General features: G+C 36.7%; 2 protein-coding genes and 1 long non-coding RNA gene across 3 annotated transcripts; 2 read left to right on the top strand and 1 right to left on the bottom strand.

The window, feature by feature from the left end:
- Positions 1-665: 665 nt before the first annotated feature.
- On the bottom strand, positions 666-3,393 carry LOC138357169 (uncharacterized). Its single transcript, XR_011224848.1, has 2 exons — positions 2,614-3,393; positions 666-1,225 (listed from the first exon to the last, which is right to left on the bottom strand). It is a non-coding gene; the product is annotated as an uncharacterized lncRNA (long non-coding RNA).
- A 2,192-nt stretch (positions 3,394-5,585) lies between these two features.
- Prp6 (pre-mRNA processing factor 6) lies at positions 5,586-11,541 on the top strand. The gene is made up of 3 exons (XM_045764043.2): positions 5,586-5,795; positions 6,504-6,648; positions 7,241-11,541. Exons 1-3 carry the CDS (start codon positions 5,701-5,703, stop codon positions 9,800-9,802), a joined length of 2,802 nt encoding a protein of 933 aa, XP_045619999.1. The 5' UTR covers positions 5,586-5,700; the 3' UTR covers positions 9,803-11,541.
- Positions 11,542-13,257: 1,716 nt separating this feature from the next.
- Positions 13,258-18,570, top strand: EMC4 (ER membrane protein complex subunit 4). Its single transcript, XM_045764042.2, has 4 exons — positions 13,258-13,412; positions 14,883-15,094; positions 17,505-17,660; positions 18,064-18,570. The coding sequence occupies exons 2-4, from the start codon at positions 14,891-14,893 to the stop codon at positions 18,220-18,222; spliced, it is 519 nt and encodes a 172-aa protein (XP_045619998.1). The 5' UTR covers positions 13,258-13,412; positions 14,883-14,890; the 3' UTR covers positions 18,223-18,570.
- Positions 18,571-18,863: the final 293 nt, after the last annotated feature.

The following is an 18,863-nucleotide window of genomic DNA, read 5'->3' as shown; positions in this document are numbered from 1 at the left end:
ATTGGGGGGTGGAGGACTAGAAATTTCTATGCCCAGTTAAAAAGTCACATGGAGGAGTATATTAGAGATGACCTTGTATGCACAGAGCTACTAATATCTACAAATGAGGTGGCAAAGATATACTGTACTTGGAGTAATAATCTAGAGAAAATAAACCTGGTTATTAATTTAATATACAAACTGCCAGATGAAACAGATGAGGAATTAAGAGCAGATAATCAAAATAGAAAATAGCCTCAATAATCTGGCAAACCCAATACCTGATTTTATTCTTCTTGGAGATTTCAAGCTGCCAGTTTAAGATGGTGAATAGCAAACAATAATATTATACTGTACCAGGAAATCAACTTCAAAATATCCAACCACAGGTCTGAAAACTACTTAGATTCTGTGATAATTTTTTGTTCAATAAATAAGAGCCAATTAGGAACGAAAATGATCTAGAGCTGATCTTCACAAGCAATGAAGAAATAATCAGGGATATTACAATCTCTGATACCACATATTCAGCTCTAAGAAGCTTATTGAAGTGCAAACTAACAGCAATACTCACAATGTGTCCAGAAAAAATTATGAAGCGAGAGGGACTATTCAATAAATTCAACTTTAATACCACAAGGAATTACTGGGAAAAAATAAGCATAGAGCAATAAGAAACTCTTGAGTAATAATGATCACTTTTATTTACAATAAGGTACAATGGGTTTGAGAGATTACACAAGATTGGTATTTTTACATTCTTGCAAAGCTACTAACACACAACATTTTGGGCAGGTCTTTAATCTATCATATCAGGTAAGAAGGAAAGGTACATTGCTACAATGTTTTATAACTACAATATAAATTGGCAGAGGTGATTGCACTAGTGAAGATAGATGTCTTAAGTATTAATATTGGGGAAGTGGGTAGCACAAGTTACAGTGTGAGTTTGAAGCACAAGGTAGGAAACTATGTGGATGAAATTAGGTACCTTTTGGTTTTACTTTTGAATAAGGCAGAGGTTGGAAATTTTTTTAATGCATTAGGGAGTGAGTTTCATAGCCTGGGTCCTTTTATGTGCATGGAGTGTTTGCACAGATTTAGTTTGACTGTGGATATCAAAGAGAGATTTATTTCTGGTGTGGTGCTCATGGGTTCTATTACAACTATCAAATGACAAAACTCCCACATAAGGAATAGAACAATTGACTGCCGAAGCATACAACGTCTGCTTGATATATTGTTCCTGTGCGAAAGGTCAAAAAGAGGACCAGATTAGATAGAGAATGCAGATGATACTACAGAAGAAAGAAAAAATAATGCACTGTACATGCTTAATGCTGAACTTTTTCAGCCCTTTTAGAAAATGGGGAACATATGCACATTTCTAATCTAGGGAGACTTTACCATGGTACAACAGGTAATTATTAGAAAGCACAAAGCCAGTGAGACTATATAGTACTTGAAAGAAATATGAGGACAAGAATCTGGGATAGGATGGAGGGAACGAATGGTGCATAATGACATGGACCATCAGGATTGAACACTGATTTGCAAGACGCAAGACTTTCAGTCCACCGATGAGTTCAAGTGGTTAGAAACTTTATCTTTGTCTAAAGATTTTTTGAATAAGAGTTTCAGAGGTAGACACAGTTCATCAGCCAATTCTTTTACTATTATGGGAAACCATAAGGTGAACCCCATATGTTCAGCCATACTTCAAACCATGACTAAATAAAATTAATAAAAATATCATTTGATCTAATTGAATTTTCTAATAAAAAGAGAATTTATATTGGAAACTTGATAAAATCCAAGAAATGATTTTTTGATTTCAAAGTTAGGGCAGAAGTTCATTAAACTACCTACCAAGCAGTGATCCTTCACACCTGCAAACCCATAGAGAGAATCCAAAAGGAGAGAGTCATTCACCATCTCACAATGCACCATTTTGTACAAAAATCAACACAACATGGTATTGTACAAAAATAATCCTGCTCACATTTTTGAAACGGTAACTAGCTATTCACACAAAAGCTTTCCAATAGAGGTAGTATACATATATACTACATATATATACATATACATACATACATATACACATATAGTATACTCTCTAAAACTGATAGGTGTACCACATTAAAGACTGGCATGGATATTGCAAACACAGAAAAAATAATAAATGCAAGAATGGACAAAACAATAGTTAATACAATGAAACTATGGCTGATAGAGGAGTAATTACTGACACTCAAAGTGCAGAAAACACTGGTAAAAAAAATTATGATGCTTAGAACAAAACTATATGTTCAGACTGTATAGTTAAATACATTCATTAGACAGTGGGACATTGTAATTACCATAATTAGCCTGGGATATCATTACTTAATTATGACAACTGCATTGTAATCAATCAACAATTAAACTAACTCCAATAAAGTATCAATAGCCATATTGTTAAAAACAAATAATAATAATTATATATATATATATATATATATATATATATATATATATATATATATATATATATATATATATATATATATATATATATATATATATATGTAATTAACATTTATAATACATAAAGCTTTGTAATTATTTCATTCACGGTGTTGGAAGAAATTTTACCTGAAAGCCACCATCTGATGTTGTTGTTTAAGATTTCCTACCTGGAACAAAAAAAAAGTCCAAGTAGCACGGACTATGGTGAGCCCGTAGCCACCATCTCTAGCGACCTCGACGGGGACAGGAAGCCGACTGGGCGCCACAGTTGCCAGATCTAAATTGCGGAAAGTAGCAAGCTGACGGCCTAAAAGTAGCGAATTTGTAATAAGAGTAGCCCAATCTTTTTTATTGAATGATAGGGGTTTCAAAGTAATATATTTTGATATATAGAGTACACTACACGTTTTCTTTACCGTGTATGTTGTAATATTCCTATATTTACAGTTGTTTCTCCCTGTGAAGATTATTAAACAATGGTGATTGGAAGGGCGCGGAAGTTCAGCCTGGCCAGGGCCGCCAGCAGCCCTTGGGCCCGCCTCGGCAGCTCCCAGTCTTTAATTTGGCACCTTTGTGGGACCTTTGTGGCACCTCTTGGCACCTTTGTGGCACCTCTTGGCACCTTTGTGGGACCTTTGTGGGACCTCCACCGTCCCATCCCAAATCCGTATCCTGATCCCTTCCGAGTGCTATATAGTCGTAATGGCTTGGCGCTTTCACTTCATAGTTCCCCCACCCCCCAGAATAATATTACGAGAGCAGTATTTACCGGTTATTCATGCCCGTGCTACCTTTTGGGTGGCTTAATCTTCATCAATCGAGAGCAGTACGTCCTAACCAGACATTATATGATGATATCCTCAACAGTTGATAAATAAAAGTAATTGCAGAACTCCAGTTATCTAATACTTATCATGAGTGGTATAAAACCTTAATTATCACAAGCCAAGGAATTTGTAGATCAGTGTTTAAAGGGAATTCGGAGGTAATAATGATACAGCTAGTGCCATCTGTCGGCAAAAGAGAACACTATTAACTGGCTGGTCAATAGTAGCCATAAGGTACAGCTTACGCCATCTGTTGGCATCAAATTACACTTATAACAAATTACCCCACAAAATACCACTAGCGCCATCTCTTTTTTTTCCAACGAACTATAAATAGCCAAACAGCAACCCATAAGGTGGGTTGTTGCGCTCGGGTAGGCGGTTCCTAGCTCCGCCCACAGTGTGTATGGGCTGCATAATAAATGGCATATCATTGGTAGATATTCTTTGTTGACATTCACACAACAGCCAATCACAGGAAGGGATCAGCTAAAGGCTCCATCCACTTAATAAATCATCTTTATTCAGCACACCATCCTTGCTTATGACATTCTGCTTCAACTTTAATCTACCTAAAAAGTAAAATGTTAACTATTTAAAAGCGTTAATAAAGTGATAATGAAATACTGCAAGATGTAACGAGTGTTACAGAAACATGGGCTGGCTACCTAGCTTGTGACGTCATCAGCGGGGGTTGCCTCACAAATAATGATACACTGCTCTGCCCTCTTATTCGAGTAAATTATTCAGTTAAATGGAGATTTTTGTCAGGTGCAAAACAGAAATTGTTGTTCTTTTTCACACCAACCTTGTTGTTGTGCACAAGGACCTATTTCTTAGTTTAAATTGTATTCATAAAAGAGTGTTGGTATTCCCCGCACCAGCCAATCACAGGAAGGTATTTCTGGAAGCTCGGCCTCCTTATGGACTCAGCACATCGCTCTAGCTCATGGCTCGCTGTTTCATCTCTTGTATATACAAACTATGACTTGTTTCCATTACTGTTATAATTAATAGGATGAGATATAAAAGTTTTTACACAAAATGGCTAAATTCTGCCATTAAATGGGCTTTGTCTGGTATACATACAAACATACACCAATTTATTACCATTCATCCATTATTAATTTCAAATGTAATGTATACTATCTAGTTTTTTTACCTCTCGCCATTACTTGGTGCAATATTTGAAAGTTGTCTATCTATGTATCGATCTATCTATTATCTTGTATTTATATATACAAGTTTCTCTGCTTGGAAGAAAACTCTGCATTGAATTGGGACTAATTTATTAAATAATATTATTTAGTATTAATTAATATTTACAATTATTATTAATTGGAATTATTTATAGCTTAGTTACTTTCATGTAACTCGCAATCGTACATTCTTAACTTTAATAGCCCAAATTAGTACATCTTGCTTTAAATTAGCCCAAAAAAGTAGCAAGTAGCGAAATTAAAAAATTGGGAGCGCGGGGCTCTCAAAAGTAGCCCAATTCGCTACTTGTAGCTCAATCTGCCACCACTGCTGGGCGCTATGCTCTTGTTTTAGATTCAGCTACTCGGAACAAGTTCCAAGTAGCACGGGCTATGGTGAGCCCGTAAGGACGCTATGCGTGTTAATGGCTTTACAAGAATGTCAAACTTCAAGTCTCTGAACTCTCATAAACCCAATGTACCTTCTTGTATATTAATAAATAAATAAATTAATAAATAAAAAGATAAACTTATTGTTAGCTCATGATCTATCCTATTAGATACTCTTAGCTCTTGATCTATTCTATTAGACAATCTTAGCTCTTGATCTATTCTATTAGATAATCTTAGCTCTTGATCTATTCTATTAGATAATCTTATAATTAGCTCTTGATCTATTCTCTGTAATCCCTATTAATGAGGGTAGCAGAACAATCTTGTGTATTGTTCACGAGTTTGTTAATACAAAAATTAAGTCCTAAAAAAGAGCTTAGGCCTATCACAGGAGTGTTTTTAATGCAGCCAAATTAGCTTAATGAACATTAAACAACCAGTTTTAGCTGTACGAGAGAGAAAAGTAAACAAAAAAATTGAATAATTAATTAGTCACCCCGTTATATACAGGCTCGCTGGAATTGTCTATATGAAAAGGGTAAATATCTTATTTTACATTACGTAGCCCATTACAAAATAATTACGTGTAAGTGGTACTCATATATATTGTTTATTTTGTTTAAATTATTAGTAATTGTTTTGATTTGTATTAACAAATGAAAGCATGTCAACTTTTTAACTTCGATTGTTTACAATCAGGACAGAAGCCGTCGTGGCGAGGAGTATATAACACTCATAACAACACCAACAACAACAATCTTGATTTCTTAGACTTTATTAAGCAAACCACAAACATGACGGCTCCACCAGCTGCTCTTCTCAATAAAAATAAGAAAAACTTCATCGGTATGCCAGCCCCGCTGGGATACGTTGCTGGTGTTGGTCGAGGGTGAGTGGCTGCCTTCCTATTTATCTATTTTATGATTTATTTATAGTATTCAGATAATTCCCCCTTGCGGGATACAAGTCATATCGTGCCCAAAATCATTTTAATACATACTGTATCCATGCTGTATCCATCTGTATCCAACCTAATGCATCCTAGCACTGCCTAGCCTAAGCCTGTAATCGTAACCTAAGGATTAGGGATCTCGTAGTACAGTTGGTTTCGTTTTTAACTCACAATTGAAGATCCCTGGTTTGATTTCTAGGTGAAATAGAAATGGTTGGGATCATTTCCTCTCACCTAATGCATCTCTTCACCTAGCAGTAAATAGTACCCAGGAGTTAGGCAACTGTTGTAGGGTTGCCTCCTAGGGAGGCTCATTACTTCGATCTTGCGGGGGGACTTTGATACAAGCCTAGGATTGTGTGTGTGTACTCAATACATCTATACAATATATATACTCGGGCTTCCTGACCCTGACAATGGGAATTAATGAACCCACCCCTAGAATTGGTGGTGCTAAATTCCCTAGGTATGCCATATTGTAAAGTCACTGGGCTCTTGCTGGTTATGGACCTCTCTGGACATCGATGCCTAATAAGTTATAACAACTGCACTGGTGTATAGAACAAGACCAGTATTTACCTTAATAAAACCTAACAGTTTGTCTGCAATTGCTTAAAATAATTATATTACTATATTTCATTTCAGAGCAACAGGATTTACCACACGTTCTGATATTGGTCCTGCTCGTGATGCCAATGATGTTTCAGACGATCGACACGCACCACCTAGCAAGCGCAAGAAAAAAGATGATGATGATGATGAAGATCTAAATGATGCCAATTATGACGAGGTACTTTCTCTATAATATTGTAGTTTTCTTCATTAAGCTATTTTATTATACTGTACTCATATGGATTTGCCATAAGTATCTTTCATCTCATCATTTGCTCTTCTTACCCAACCCTTCCATGCATATAATTCTTTCAAATAATTTTTTTAGTGTGGCTTGTGTTAGTATTGGGTTAATCTCTGATACTCATGTGCTCCCTGCCTCATGCAAAGGGCAAGGGAAGATTGTACTTGTCCCCAGTAGACAAAGTCCTACAGATACATGTACCTGGTGTTGGCTTGTCTAATCAGTAACACGGTGAAGAAGCTCAGTGGGAACTGCTGATGTGTCTTTATAATTTATAATTACAGTGTAGTATCTCATTTACTGTAGAAGTCTGCAATTTTGTGATGGAATATCTTTTGTCTTCATTTCACAAATTTAGTCATGTGCTGTATTGCATTTTAATATTTTTTTAAAAGATAATTAATCCAAGTGATTAAAGTTGTATTTTTATAATCAGTGTTGAATACGTCATTGTAGAAAAGCTATGTATTTTCTATTGCAGTAATAGATATACTGTATATTCTTATTTATTTATTTATTTTTTCAGTTCAATGGCTATGGAGGATCATTATGTAGCAAAGATCCCTATGATAAAGATGATGAAGAAGCTGATGCCATTTATGATGAGATTGACAAGCGTATGGATGAGAAGAGGCGTGAGTATCGTGAACAGCGCCTGAAAGCAGAACTTGAGAACTATCGTCAGGAACGCCCAAAGATCCAGCAGATGTTCACTGACCTTAAACGAGAATTAGCAAATGTATCAGAAAATGAGTGGAGCACAATTCCAGAAGTAGGTGATGCCAGAAACAGGAAGCAGCGTAATCCAAGATCCGAAAGGTTTACACCTTTGCCTGATAGTGTTCTCTCTCATAATCTTGGAGGGGAGAATGTGACAACAATTGATCCAGGCTCTGGACTTGCTTCCATGATGCCTGGAACCTCAACCCCTGGAATGCTTACCCCAAGCGGTGATCTTGATTTACGTAAAATTGGACAAGCACGAAACACTTTAATGGGAATGAGATTGAACCAAGTGTCAGATGCTGTTGGTGGCCAGACTGTGGTAGATCCCAAGGGTTACCTGACTGACCTTCAGAGTATGATACCACAATATGGTGGGGACATAAATGATGTTAAAAAGGCAAGATTGCTTTTAAAATCTGTTAGGGAAACAAATCCTAATCATCCACCTGCTTGGATTGCCTCAGCACGTCTTGAAGAGGTGACAGGCAAGATCCAGTCTGCTCGTAATCTTATTATGAAAGGTTGTGAAATGTGTCCCAAGTCGGAAGATGTGTGGCTTGAAGCAGCTCGACTACAGCCTCCAGATATGGCTCGGGCTGTGATTGCACAAGCTGTCCAGACATTACCTCACTCGCCCAGAATATGGATTAAGGCTGCAGATCTGGAGTTGGAGTTAAAGGCAAAGAAAAGAGTCTATCGCAAGGCCCTTGAACAAATTCCTAATTCTGAGCTTTTATGGAAATTGGCTGTGGAGCTGGAAGAGGAGGAGGATGCTAAAATTCTTTTAAGCAGAGCTGTTGAGTGCTGCCCCACATCAGTAGATTTATGGTTGGCTTTGGCCCGATTGGAAGTGTATGAAAACGCCAGGAAAGTTCTTAATAAAGCACGTGAGAATAACCCTAAAGATCGCCAGATTTGGATTACTGCAGCAAAATTAGAGGAGGCCAATGGCAATAACACTTTAGTTGGTAAGATTATTGAGCGTGCAATCTCAACATTGCAAGCTAACATGGTTGATATTAATCGAGATTTTTGGATTAAGGATGCCATGGAGGCAGAGCATGCAGGAGCTGTCCTGACCTGTCAGTCTATTATCAAAAATATAATTGGTTACGGAGTTGAAGATGAAGATCGTAAACATGCATGGATGGAAGATGCAGACAGCTGTGCCACCCAGGGTGCCTATGAATGTGCACGTGCAATCTATAGCCATGCTCTTTCAATATACCCAAAGAAAAAGTCTGTCTGGCTAGCTGCTGCACACTTTGAGCGAAGTCATGGGACAAGGGAATCATTAGAAGCGCTGCTGCAACAAGCTGTAACGCACTGTCCACAAGAGGAAACTCTCTGGCTTATGGGTGCTAAATCAAAATGGCTTGCTGGGGATGTCCCAGCAGCTCGATCAATCCTTGCATTAGCATTCAAAGCCAATCCAAATTCTGAAGAGATTTGGCTGGCTGCTGTCAAATTGGAGTCTGAAAATAATGAATATGAACGTGCAAGGCGTTTGCTTTCAAAAGCTCGTTCACAGGCAGCTACTGCTAAGGTGATGATGAAATCTGCTCATTTGGAATGGGCATTGGGTAATTTGGATTTAGCCAGAACATTACTTGATGAAGGTATCAAGGAGGTAGGTGACTTTGCCAAGTTGTGGATGATGAAAGGTCAAATCCTGGAACAACAAGGTAAAAAAGACGCTGCATGGGAAGTTTATAGGGATGCTGTCAAACGATGCACATCCTCGATACCTCTCTGGAGGCTTCTGGCAACTCTAGAAGAACAGCAAGGGAAATTAGTTACAGCAAGAGCCACACTAGAGAAGTCGAGAGTTCGTAATCCAATGAATGAAGAACTGTGGTTGATGGCAATTCGGCTAGAACTTCGAGCAGGACAGCGTGAAGTGAGTCGGTCCTTAATGGCACGTGCACTTCAGGAGTGCCCCACATCTGGTATTCTGTGGGCACAAGCTATATTCTTAGAGGACCCCGCCCAGCGAAAGAGTCGCAGTGTTGATGCTTTGAAACGTTGTCAGGATGATGCGCATGTTGTTTTAGCAGTGGCAAAAATGTTTTGGATGGATGGGAAAAAGAACAAAGCACGAGAATGGTTCAACAAAACAGTTAAAATTGATCCCGATCTGGGTGATGCTTGGGCATGGTATTATAAAATGGAAATTCTATTTGGCTCAGAAGACCAACAGCTGGAAGTGAAGAAACGGTGCATGGCAGCTGATCCACGCCATGGCGAGCATTGGTGCATGGTTTCTAAACATATTGACAATTGGAGAAAGAAAACGCCAGAAATTCTTCAACTAGTTGCAGATAGACTTCCCATTCCTGTGATGAACAGAGAAGTTTACTGAGACTAAAGTTTTGTAAATATTGTATGATTTTATATATATTTACATGTTAGCATAATTTTCTTTGAGAGTTGTGTGGTATCTAAGATTTTTGTATCTAATTCATTTCATTATTCATATTTCACTTCATAATCATCAAATTGATAACTGGTCAAATTTTATGAAGTACATTACTACTTCATTCAGCAGGTTTTGTAGTATGTATTGTTTAATAATAACTCTACAAGAAGTCAATTTGTTTTACTTAACTGTCATGTAGCAGCAATATTCACATAAGGAATCATTTAACAAAGCAAGAGTGAAATTTATTGCATGTGCTATGTTATGAAATTAATGTACAGTAATTGTAAGTACTGTATAATACTGTACTTTATACTTTAAACACTTTTCCATTAAACTTATTTTAATTCATTTGGGGATTCACTATTGCTACCATTATGATTTAAATTCTCAATATAAGAGATTCCTTATATTAGTTATTTCCTATATATATTTTAATCCATAAAAAATTATGGATGTCAATCAGCAAACAACTTACGCAATCATCAGAAGAAATCTTAACATGCATGATGTACTATTATAAACTTGTCAGCAGGATACAGAAAATTCTTTATGTGCATTTCATTCTATATTTTTTGTGATTTCATGCTGCCTCAGAAATGGGTAAACAAGTATTGATGCATTTGATGAGCAAATGAAACGTGACTGTAAACTTATCTGAATTAAAATAACATTGATGAGAGAGGCAAGCAAATTTATTTATTACTGTACTTACATTACAGCATATAGTTACTGTATTTATACCAAAAATAATGGGAGGACTTGTATGCTTGAAGCACACTGTGTATTAGTGGCTTTAGGCAGTGTTTTTATCTTGCTTATAAACCCTCCATTATTTGTGTATCTATGTATGTATGTACTTGTGCCCATATATTATTATTATTTTATTAAGTTAGGTGGGGTTGGTGAAGGCCAATAAAGAATTTAATCTTTTGCAATCATCAGATGTCTAAAGTGTAGAAATTTGCTTTGTAGAACACTATATTACTAACTTAATGTTTGTCCCCAGTTTGTTTGTTTGCCATTTGGTGGGTGGAGTGTTGATAACATACCTAGTTAACCCCAACCATGTCTTGCTGATCCAAATTGGTATTGTTAACACCACCTGATTTTTATTACCCAAACCTGATTTTATTGACCCCAAGTTAGTTTTGTTAACCCAGTTAGGTACTTTATATTGGGCAAAGTTTCCAAGCATTGTATATTTCAGTAACTTAGAATGCCTCAATTTGTTAACGCTCAGAAGTCGTACAAGGTTATTAGAGATGTTTGTGCATGCAACATTGACCTATATGTATATGGTACTCTACATAGGATCTTTGCCATGTAAAAATATTTTAATTTAAGTTTTATGGATTGCATCTATACTGTAGTAATCTAGCCACCTGAATACTGCATATATTTTCCACTAGAGCTGAGGGCAGAAAGATTTCTGGTTTACCTCTTTCATTCTTTATGGATTTTAAACCTGTAAAAATATAATTGCTTTTACTTCACTTAGTATAGTGTTACATTATTAACATAGCTTATATTTTTAACATATAGTGTAGTGTTGTATAGTATATTAAGCAATTTCTTGGCCTTTCAATTTTGCAATAAACTTGTTTTTAATTTATTGCAAATAAATTTCATTCATATTTTTTTCACAAGTATAAAATATCATAAACTTGCAAGTTTCTTGACATATTGTTTGCCTTGCCTTAATTATCAGCATTACCCTATTTCCCCACTTTCATGGAATGGACAGGCATCAGCCCAAAAAAAAAGATAATCAATATGAAAAAAATAGTTATAGATATTACAAAATATGGGTATAGTTACAGTATTACTTGCTCTGAGCCATTAAACCTCACCTTTCACCTCAAATTTTTATCTTATATATATTGACTTTATCTACCAATCTTTCCTTAAATTATATAGTCCATAATGGTAATAATAATAGTCCAGGATGGACCAGAACATTGTCACTTAGTGAGCGTTATGTGACAGTGTTGGGAAGACGGGACACCACGAGTGTAGCTCTCATCCTGTAACTACATTTAGGTAATTACTTCCTTTATTTTCAGATGTGTGGGTTAAGTGGCTAAAATAGTACTCATTCATCAACAAGTAAAAGGGATGAAACAAGGAGCTGCTTCAGTCTTTTATTATTTGATGTTTGACCCACTGTTAATAGAGTTAAGATCTAATAGGACTGGTTAATGCATAGGCAGTATTAAAGCTGCTGATCTTGACCAATTAGAACCTACCAAATATACTATTAAAAGATGTGTTTAGTGATATACAGTAGTGACAATGCAACCTGATATTCAATCGGTATCGGTTTAAGTTGTATGGCCGTGATCTATGGGACCTGCAAAATGCTGACTTTAGTAGGCTAAATTGGGCATGGAGGGAATGTTCTAGATGTATTTTAGGTGTCCATTTTTACACTTAATAGACTTGCTGCCTGATGTCAACATGTACATTTTAAACAAATTATTCTGGGACACCATATGCTACTTTATATGACTTTGATGGGAAGCCAGCGGATTGTCAAAGGTTTTTCCATTATTCCTTCGCATTTTTTCCAGCTGACTTTTGAACTGAATTAAAGAAAAAATATATAAAAATGGATTGCAATGATTGTTCATGCTGTAGTTGTGACCCATGGCTTAGAGAATCACTCTCCATGTTAAAGGAACATTAACTGCCTGAGGGTTATCAAGACCACCACAGCAGCTTACTGACCAACCATACCTTAGTCCAGAACTAAGGTAAACTCTCAGTATACACCGAGAAGCAGGTATATATACACAGTGATTTCTGTGTGTATAGGTATGTATAGAGTTTTGTGAAAGTATTGGATGGGACACGTGTGTGACGTCACGGGGATCCGGCTCGCAGGTGGGCTCAAGAACGCTCCTGACAGCCACTCGGGGTCTGGTTAAATCGTACATAACCGGTTTAGATACCGTCGGTTCGGTATACAAATAACCAGTTCGTTCACAGACAATTTTGTATACCTTTCGTGTATACATATGCGTTGGCATGTGTTCGTTGTTGTTCTCGTCTTCCAAGACAATAAAATGACCAATACGAGACAGTAGAGTTTGTTATAAATTATTTGGAATAATCAGAGGGCACTTGATTATATTATAATAATATCCGACCAGGCACATCCCCGGAGCCCAATCATGCCCACCCTCAGTTTTGCAATCAAAATTAATTTTAAATTAATTGTAATGTCCTTGTCGCAGAAGCCATGCGGACATTGTTTTTTTATATGCATACTTAATAAAAAGGGTCAGGATTAAATTGTTGTGAATCCCATCACGCTGGACTGCTTGCACTAAATGAAGTCAAGGGTGAAGAGGTGTGAACGCCATCTGTATCCAATGTACCAATGTACCTTCTTGTATATAAATAAATAAATAAATAAATAAATAAATATGGAACGTACAAAGCGTTTTGTACGAAATGGGTTCCGTGTTGTGTACCAAGTGACTTGTATCCCTAGGCTCACCAGGCGTCAACATCACACGTCATTTCTCAGTGTTTATAATAATATTCTGTGAGTACTTGAAGGCTACTTAGCCATATATAATAAACAGTAACCGCATGATATAATGTGTATTGTTTCCCATGCACAAGTTTTTAGCGAGTAGAGGAAACTTTTGTGTGAAACGTGGTCAAGAATATTACAAGAGCTTAGCTATCCTAGTCTAATGGTTCATCTTGTTTCCCGGTTGTCGGGGGGACAGGAAGCCTGCACTTATACTAATCAAGGTTTGCCTTGGCCAGTGACTGACTTTCCCTAGGATATAACCCACAGTAATTGTCTTAACTCTTGGGTACCTAGTTATTACTAGGTGCACTGAGGCATCAGGTGAAAGGAAACATACCCTCTCTGTCTTGCCTAGGGATTGAACCTGGGTTGTCAGGTTACAAGTAGGACCAATGCATTTCATATATATGAAGTGCATACCCTATATGTATCTATATATATACTGTATATATATGTAGAGAGAGAGCATGCTATGTACTCTCATCTGTCTAACTCCCAGGTACCTATTTACTGATAGATAACAGGGGCATCAGCGTAAAAGAAACTCTGCCCATTTGTTTCCGCTACCACTGGGAATCGAACCCGGAACCTCAGGACCACGAATCCGAAGTCCACTGAGTCTACTCAGCTGTCAGGCCCCTAAGGTAGCTAGGAGTTAGTCAGCTTGTTGTGGGGTTGTGTCCTGGGGAAATGGGGACCGCGATATAAGCCTATTATGTATAAACACACACTGGCTGCCTGTTTCCCAACACATATATTGACAAGGATAGTCAATAAAGATAGATAAATATTAGGATAAAAATTGCCTCTACAGAAGACACTGAAAAACTACAGGCAGATATTAATAAAGTCTTTGATTGGGCAACTGAAAACAACATGAGGCTTAATGGTGATAAGTTCCAGGTACTGTACTTAGGTATGGTGAAAATGAGGAACTTAAACGAAACACAGGGCTAGGATTGACTAGGATACATCAGCCTTGTGACGTTGAGTTTGTAGTATTGTTAGTCCTGAGGCCCTCAACCTTTCTTGGTAAGAAACTTTACCAAGCTCTGGTATGATTTTATATATTTAAATCTGTGGTTTTCATAGAAAAATCTCACAAAATTTAATTTTATTTATTAATGTTATTTAAAAAACTCCACACTTGGAAGTGAACCACTGAAATTGTATACCCCTCCAAGGTATTGATGAACTATTGAAATGTTAGCCATATGAATGTCTCTAATTTACTCTTTGGCATATGATACCACCTGTACATTTATTATCTTACTTTAATTTGCAGCTCCTTATTTTTTTAGTCAACCATTTAAACATTTATCTTAAATCTTTATCTCATTTATCTGCAAGCTACATATTCTTTCCAGCTTGGTACCTTCTTTTGATAATTACTTAAGATCTGCAAATAAAATTGTCTTTATTGATATACAGTTTGCTGTACAGTACAAAAATTGCATAATACTCATTTAATTACAGCTGTTAAGATGGCCAATCGCACAACTGCACACAGACGTAAATGGGCACTGGACCTAGCAGGTCGAAGAGGAGAACGTGGTAGTGATAATCTGCCAGCACCTCCAGGTTATAGAAGTTCAGTGAACCAGGTTCATGCTGAGGCCAACAGGCAAGGAGACCCAAACCTTGTCATTAAAAAAGCTTGGGATACTGCACTTAGTCCGCTAAAGTCGGTGAGTTTTTATGCATGCACCTACCTGCCATGGGCACATAATCATTGGATATATCTAACAATTAGATATATCCAATATATCTAATTGGATATATCCCCACACACCCTAGACAACTAGGTCATGACCATGTCATAGCCTAGTTGTCTAGGCATGTGCATGGGAACACCCACTGCATATGTTTGACTCCTCATCACCGCTCCTATGGATTTTCTCACTGATACATCACGTTAGTGTGATTACTCGTGTAATGAAAGTGGTATTTAGAGTACTGACACGTTTAATTATAATATGAATGGAGGATTAGATTAGATTTTCCTATGAGAATAGTTATTCAGTAATTTGACCTGGATCTTTCCAGAAGGGGGTTCTGGGAGTTCTTCTACTCCCCAGGTTTGTATGTCCTCATTTCACTCTCACTATAGATATTAAGATTATGTTCAAGCTATTTCTGTACAAAATTCACCTCTGCTACAAATATTGTGTAACAAAAGCAAAGCAGATCTGAAATGAGTGGAAAATCCCAAAACCATAATAAATATTAAAATTGCTTAATGACCATCTGAATGATGGATATCCACCAGGAAAACCTGACTAAAGATATTCATCTTTGTCCCCAGAATTTCTTAGGCCCCAGCCTCAAAACCTTATTTTCAAAGGTCAGACCATGACCCCCTAAAGGTGAAAATGATCATGCCTAGTTGCCTTACCAATCCTATAATCTTTAGCTCGAGATTTTCCATGAGATATCAAGGTTTTTTTTCAGTATCCAGAGAGCCTTTCAAACTGATTCCCTGCTTTCTCACACTTGCCATACCTGCTCTTCTCTATCCTCAAAAGATACTTCAGCATTCTCTTATCTACTAGATGGGGGTACTTGGCTGTGCCTGTGGGTCTACCCCTTCCCCTGGCCCCCTCTCCTTCTTTCTCCCCCACATCCATTCTCCCTCTTAATCTCCCTGTCTCTTGCCTCTCCACCAACATCACCCCATCACTATTATCTCAGAAAATGTAATACTGTAACCTGAGTGAGTTCACATTCATTTTTGAGTAAACTACGAAAATGCAGCATGGGTTAAAATGGTGAGAATAAGCATTGTAACTTTACAGAAAACATAACCCCTGATTGTATTTCAGACTTCATGAAAATCCCAGGGGTTGCTTTAGATGCTAATATATATTAAGTGTTGCACTGGGGCAAACCCTAACTTGCCTGTGTCACTCCTGTAATCCCCCATGATTCATCTTTGAAAGTTGAGTGAGGCTAGCCCAAGCATCTAGCTTTCAACATAGGATAGACATACAGACATTATAAACCGACATATTCTTTTATCAACATGCCCATATCATCTCGATATACCTTAATCTAGTGATATAGTACCTTTAACATTTCATGTCTTTCCACAAATTTTAATTTGTACAAGTAATCATTCATAATCTATTCTCCTGATGCCACATATGTTTTATCAGTCTCCATTTCTACTGCAGATATTGAAACTTAGATCAGCTGCCAGCACTTCATTAGTCACAGTTTTATCCTCTCCACAAAACTTTTAACTGTACAGTACAGTATTCTCACTCGCATTGATAACATTTTAACTAGTCTACATAAATCTGTATCATTTTGCTACAGGAAGTGTAGTATCTGGAGGAAATAAATTTGGCATATTCCTATCCCTAATTTCATACAGTAGGTTTCCATCTTTCTTATATTCTTTGACTTTCATGAATACCATCTTTTTATATATTGAATCACCAATGTGCCATCACTCAACCTTGGCATGCACCTATATTAATATCAAACTAATCACTCTATGCTTTAGAAAGGAACAAGGTAATAAAATTAAAACGTATAATTTTCCCTAGAAATGTTAAAAATTATAGCACACATTGCAGTATGATTTAGCATATAAATGGGAGGGAGAGGTTCCTTTGACAAGCTGCTGGCATCATGTCCTTGTCAAGGCCACCAGAAAGATAGTGGCCCTCAAATAAATTAAGGTAAATTATGGCAGTGTGATTGAATTCTGTACTGCAAATTTAGACAAAGAACTTAACACTTTGCACGGGTAAAAACGTACACTCTTAACTTCCTCTAGCAAAATAAGTGAAACTTGGATAGTCAGTAGCAGCATTTCTCAACCTTTTCAACCCTATGGAACCCTTGAAATAATTTTCATGTTCAAGTAGCTTCTGCATAAAAATTATTGTATACAGTAATATATATTTATATATATTTTTTGTCACAAAATCAACCATATCTGTAAACACAAAATATAAACTTTGACAGTTTTCTCTCAGAACCCAGTTGAGAAACACTGGTCTACAAATTTCACTTTTATACTTTTTAATAATAGACTTGTAGTTAATTATCTAATCGTAAATAATTATCACTAATGTTTGATTTTTACAGGTACCAATGAACTTGTTTTTAATGTTCATGGCTGGAAGCAGTATCAGTATATTTCCCATTATGATGGTGGGCATGATGCTGTTGCGGCCAATCAAGGCACTTTGGGCCACAAATGCCACTTTTAAGACCATTGAGGGTACACATGCCGGACTACAAGTAAGTTTAATTAACTTTTTCCACCAATAACGCAAACTTTCTTGACATTTTTGAGCTGCATGCACATCATATTTTTGTATTTATAAATAACCATTATTAGGCATTTTTGTAATACTGTACTGTATTACTGGATAATATTGAAGTTGAAGAAGAAGGCTCACTTGTGGTGTACTATATGCTTTGGAAATGTTAAGTTATGTATTGGTTTGTTTCTAGATTATTTCCACTGCAAATTACATGCTAGAATCAAACATCCAAATGGCTCCCAGGTTGTACAACTTACACCATGTTGTGGTACATGGGTAAAGTGCATGATTGGGAATAACCCGATCATTTATGTACAGTACTGCCATCACAGTCAACTTAATTATATAAAATAACATTATTTTTTTTCTTCCCCCAGAAACTGATCTATCTGTTGGGAAACCTGGTGAATGTTGGTTTGGCGGTATATAAATGCCATAGCATGGGAATACTTCCTACCCATGCCTCAGACTGGCTGGCCTTCCAAGAACCTGCTATACAGATGGAGTTTTCACAAGGAGGAATGACACTTTTGTAGAATTTTGATAGCATGAAGGCCAATTCAGAGTTTTGGTTGACCAATATTGTGTAGTGGCAGCAATTCATGTCACTTGTATAATGTATATATTTGAATAGATGTTTAGCAGTTCTTTAATGAGTCCTAAATTTGCATTGCTACATGTAAAGACATTGGCATATGGCCTATCCATGTAATATATTTGTCTTGCATTACTTTAGGATGATCATGTACTAATGTAATAGTTTACTATAATAGTCAAGGTATTTAAACCCTAAAATTATGGATCGGTTAAAATGAGTCCTGAGAATTATGAAAGCTTGGTGTTTTTCATGTAACATATAATTAATAAATAAATATAAACAAAAAGACATTTTATTTACCAGGAAATAATTGATAAAATGTTGAGGGGCTAAATTATTACTGCCAATCTGTTGGCAGAGCTTTGGAACCACCACTAAATTGACAATCAATTAGACTGAATATTCAATATAGAATTAATTTTCTTGTACAGGCAGCTGGTCTAATCATTCATAGCTCTTCAGAGTTGAATGCTCTAATGCCCTTGTCTTACTTGGTCTAGTCTCATATTTCCTGGGCAGCGGATACATACACTCCTCTTACAAAGTTTTGCTTGTCCTTAGTCGCACATGTTCTTGTGG

This window comes from Procambarus clarkii, chromosome 76 (assembly GCF_040958095.1).
Source record: "Procambarus clarkii isolate CNS0578487 chromosome 76, FALCON_Pclarkii_2.0, whole genome shotgun sequence".
NCBI classification, from domain to species: Eukaryota; Metazoa; Arthropoda; class Malacostraca; order Decapoda; family Cambaridae; genus Procambarus; species Procambarus clarkii.
The sequence above is the reverse complement of the archived record's forward strand: the minus strand, read 5'-3'. Positions and strand labels throughout refer to the sequence as shown.

Excerpts from the sequence above, each read along its gene's own strand:
- EMC4 (XM_045764042.2), top strand. The coding sequence starts at position 14,891 with ATGGCCAATCGCACAACTGCACACAGACGTAAATGGGCACTGGACCTA. Across the intron at positions 15,095-17,504 it reads CACTTAGTCCGCTAAAGTCG|GTACCAATGAACTTGTTTTT; the intron begins GTGAGTTTTTAT and ends TGATTTTTACAG. Across the intron at positions 17,661-18,063 it reads GTACACATGCCGGACTACAA|AAACTGATCTATCTGTTGGG; the intron begins GTAAGTTTAATT and ends TTCTTCCCCCAG.
- Prp6 (XM_045764043.2), top strand. The coding sequence starts at position 5,701 with ATGACGGCTCCACCAGCTGCTCTTCTCAATAAAAATAAGAAAAACTTC. Across the intron at positions 5,796-6,503 it reads GTTGCTGGTGTTGGTCGAGG|AGCAACAGGATTTACCACAC; the intron begins GTGAGTGGCTGC and ends ATTTCATTTCAG. Across the intron at positions 6,649-7,240 it reads ATGATGCCAATTATGACGAG|TTCAATGGCTATGGAGGATC; the intron begins GTACTTTCTCTA and ends TTATTTTTTCAG.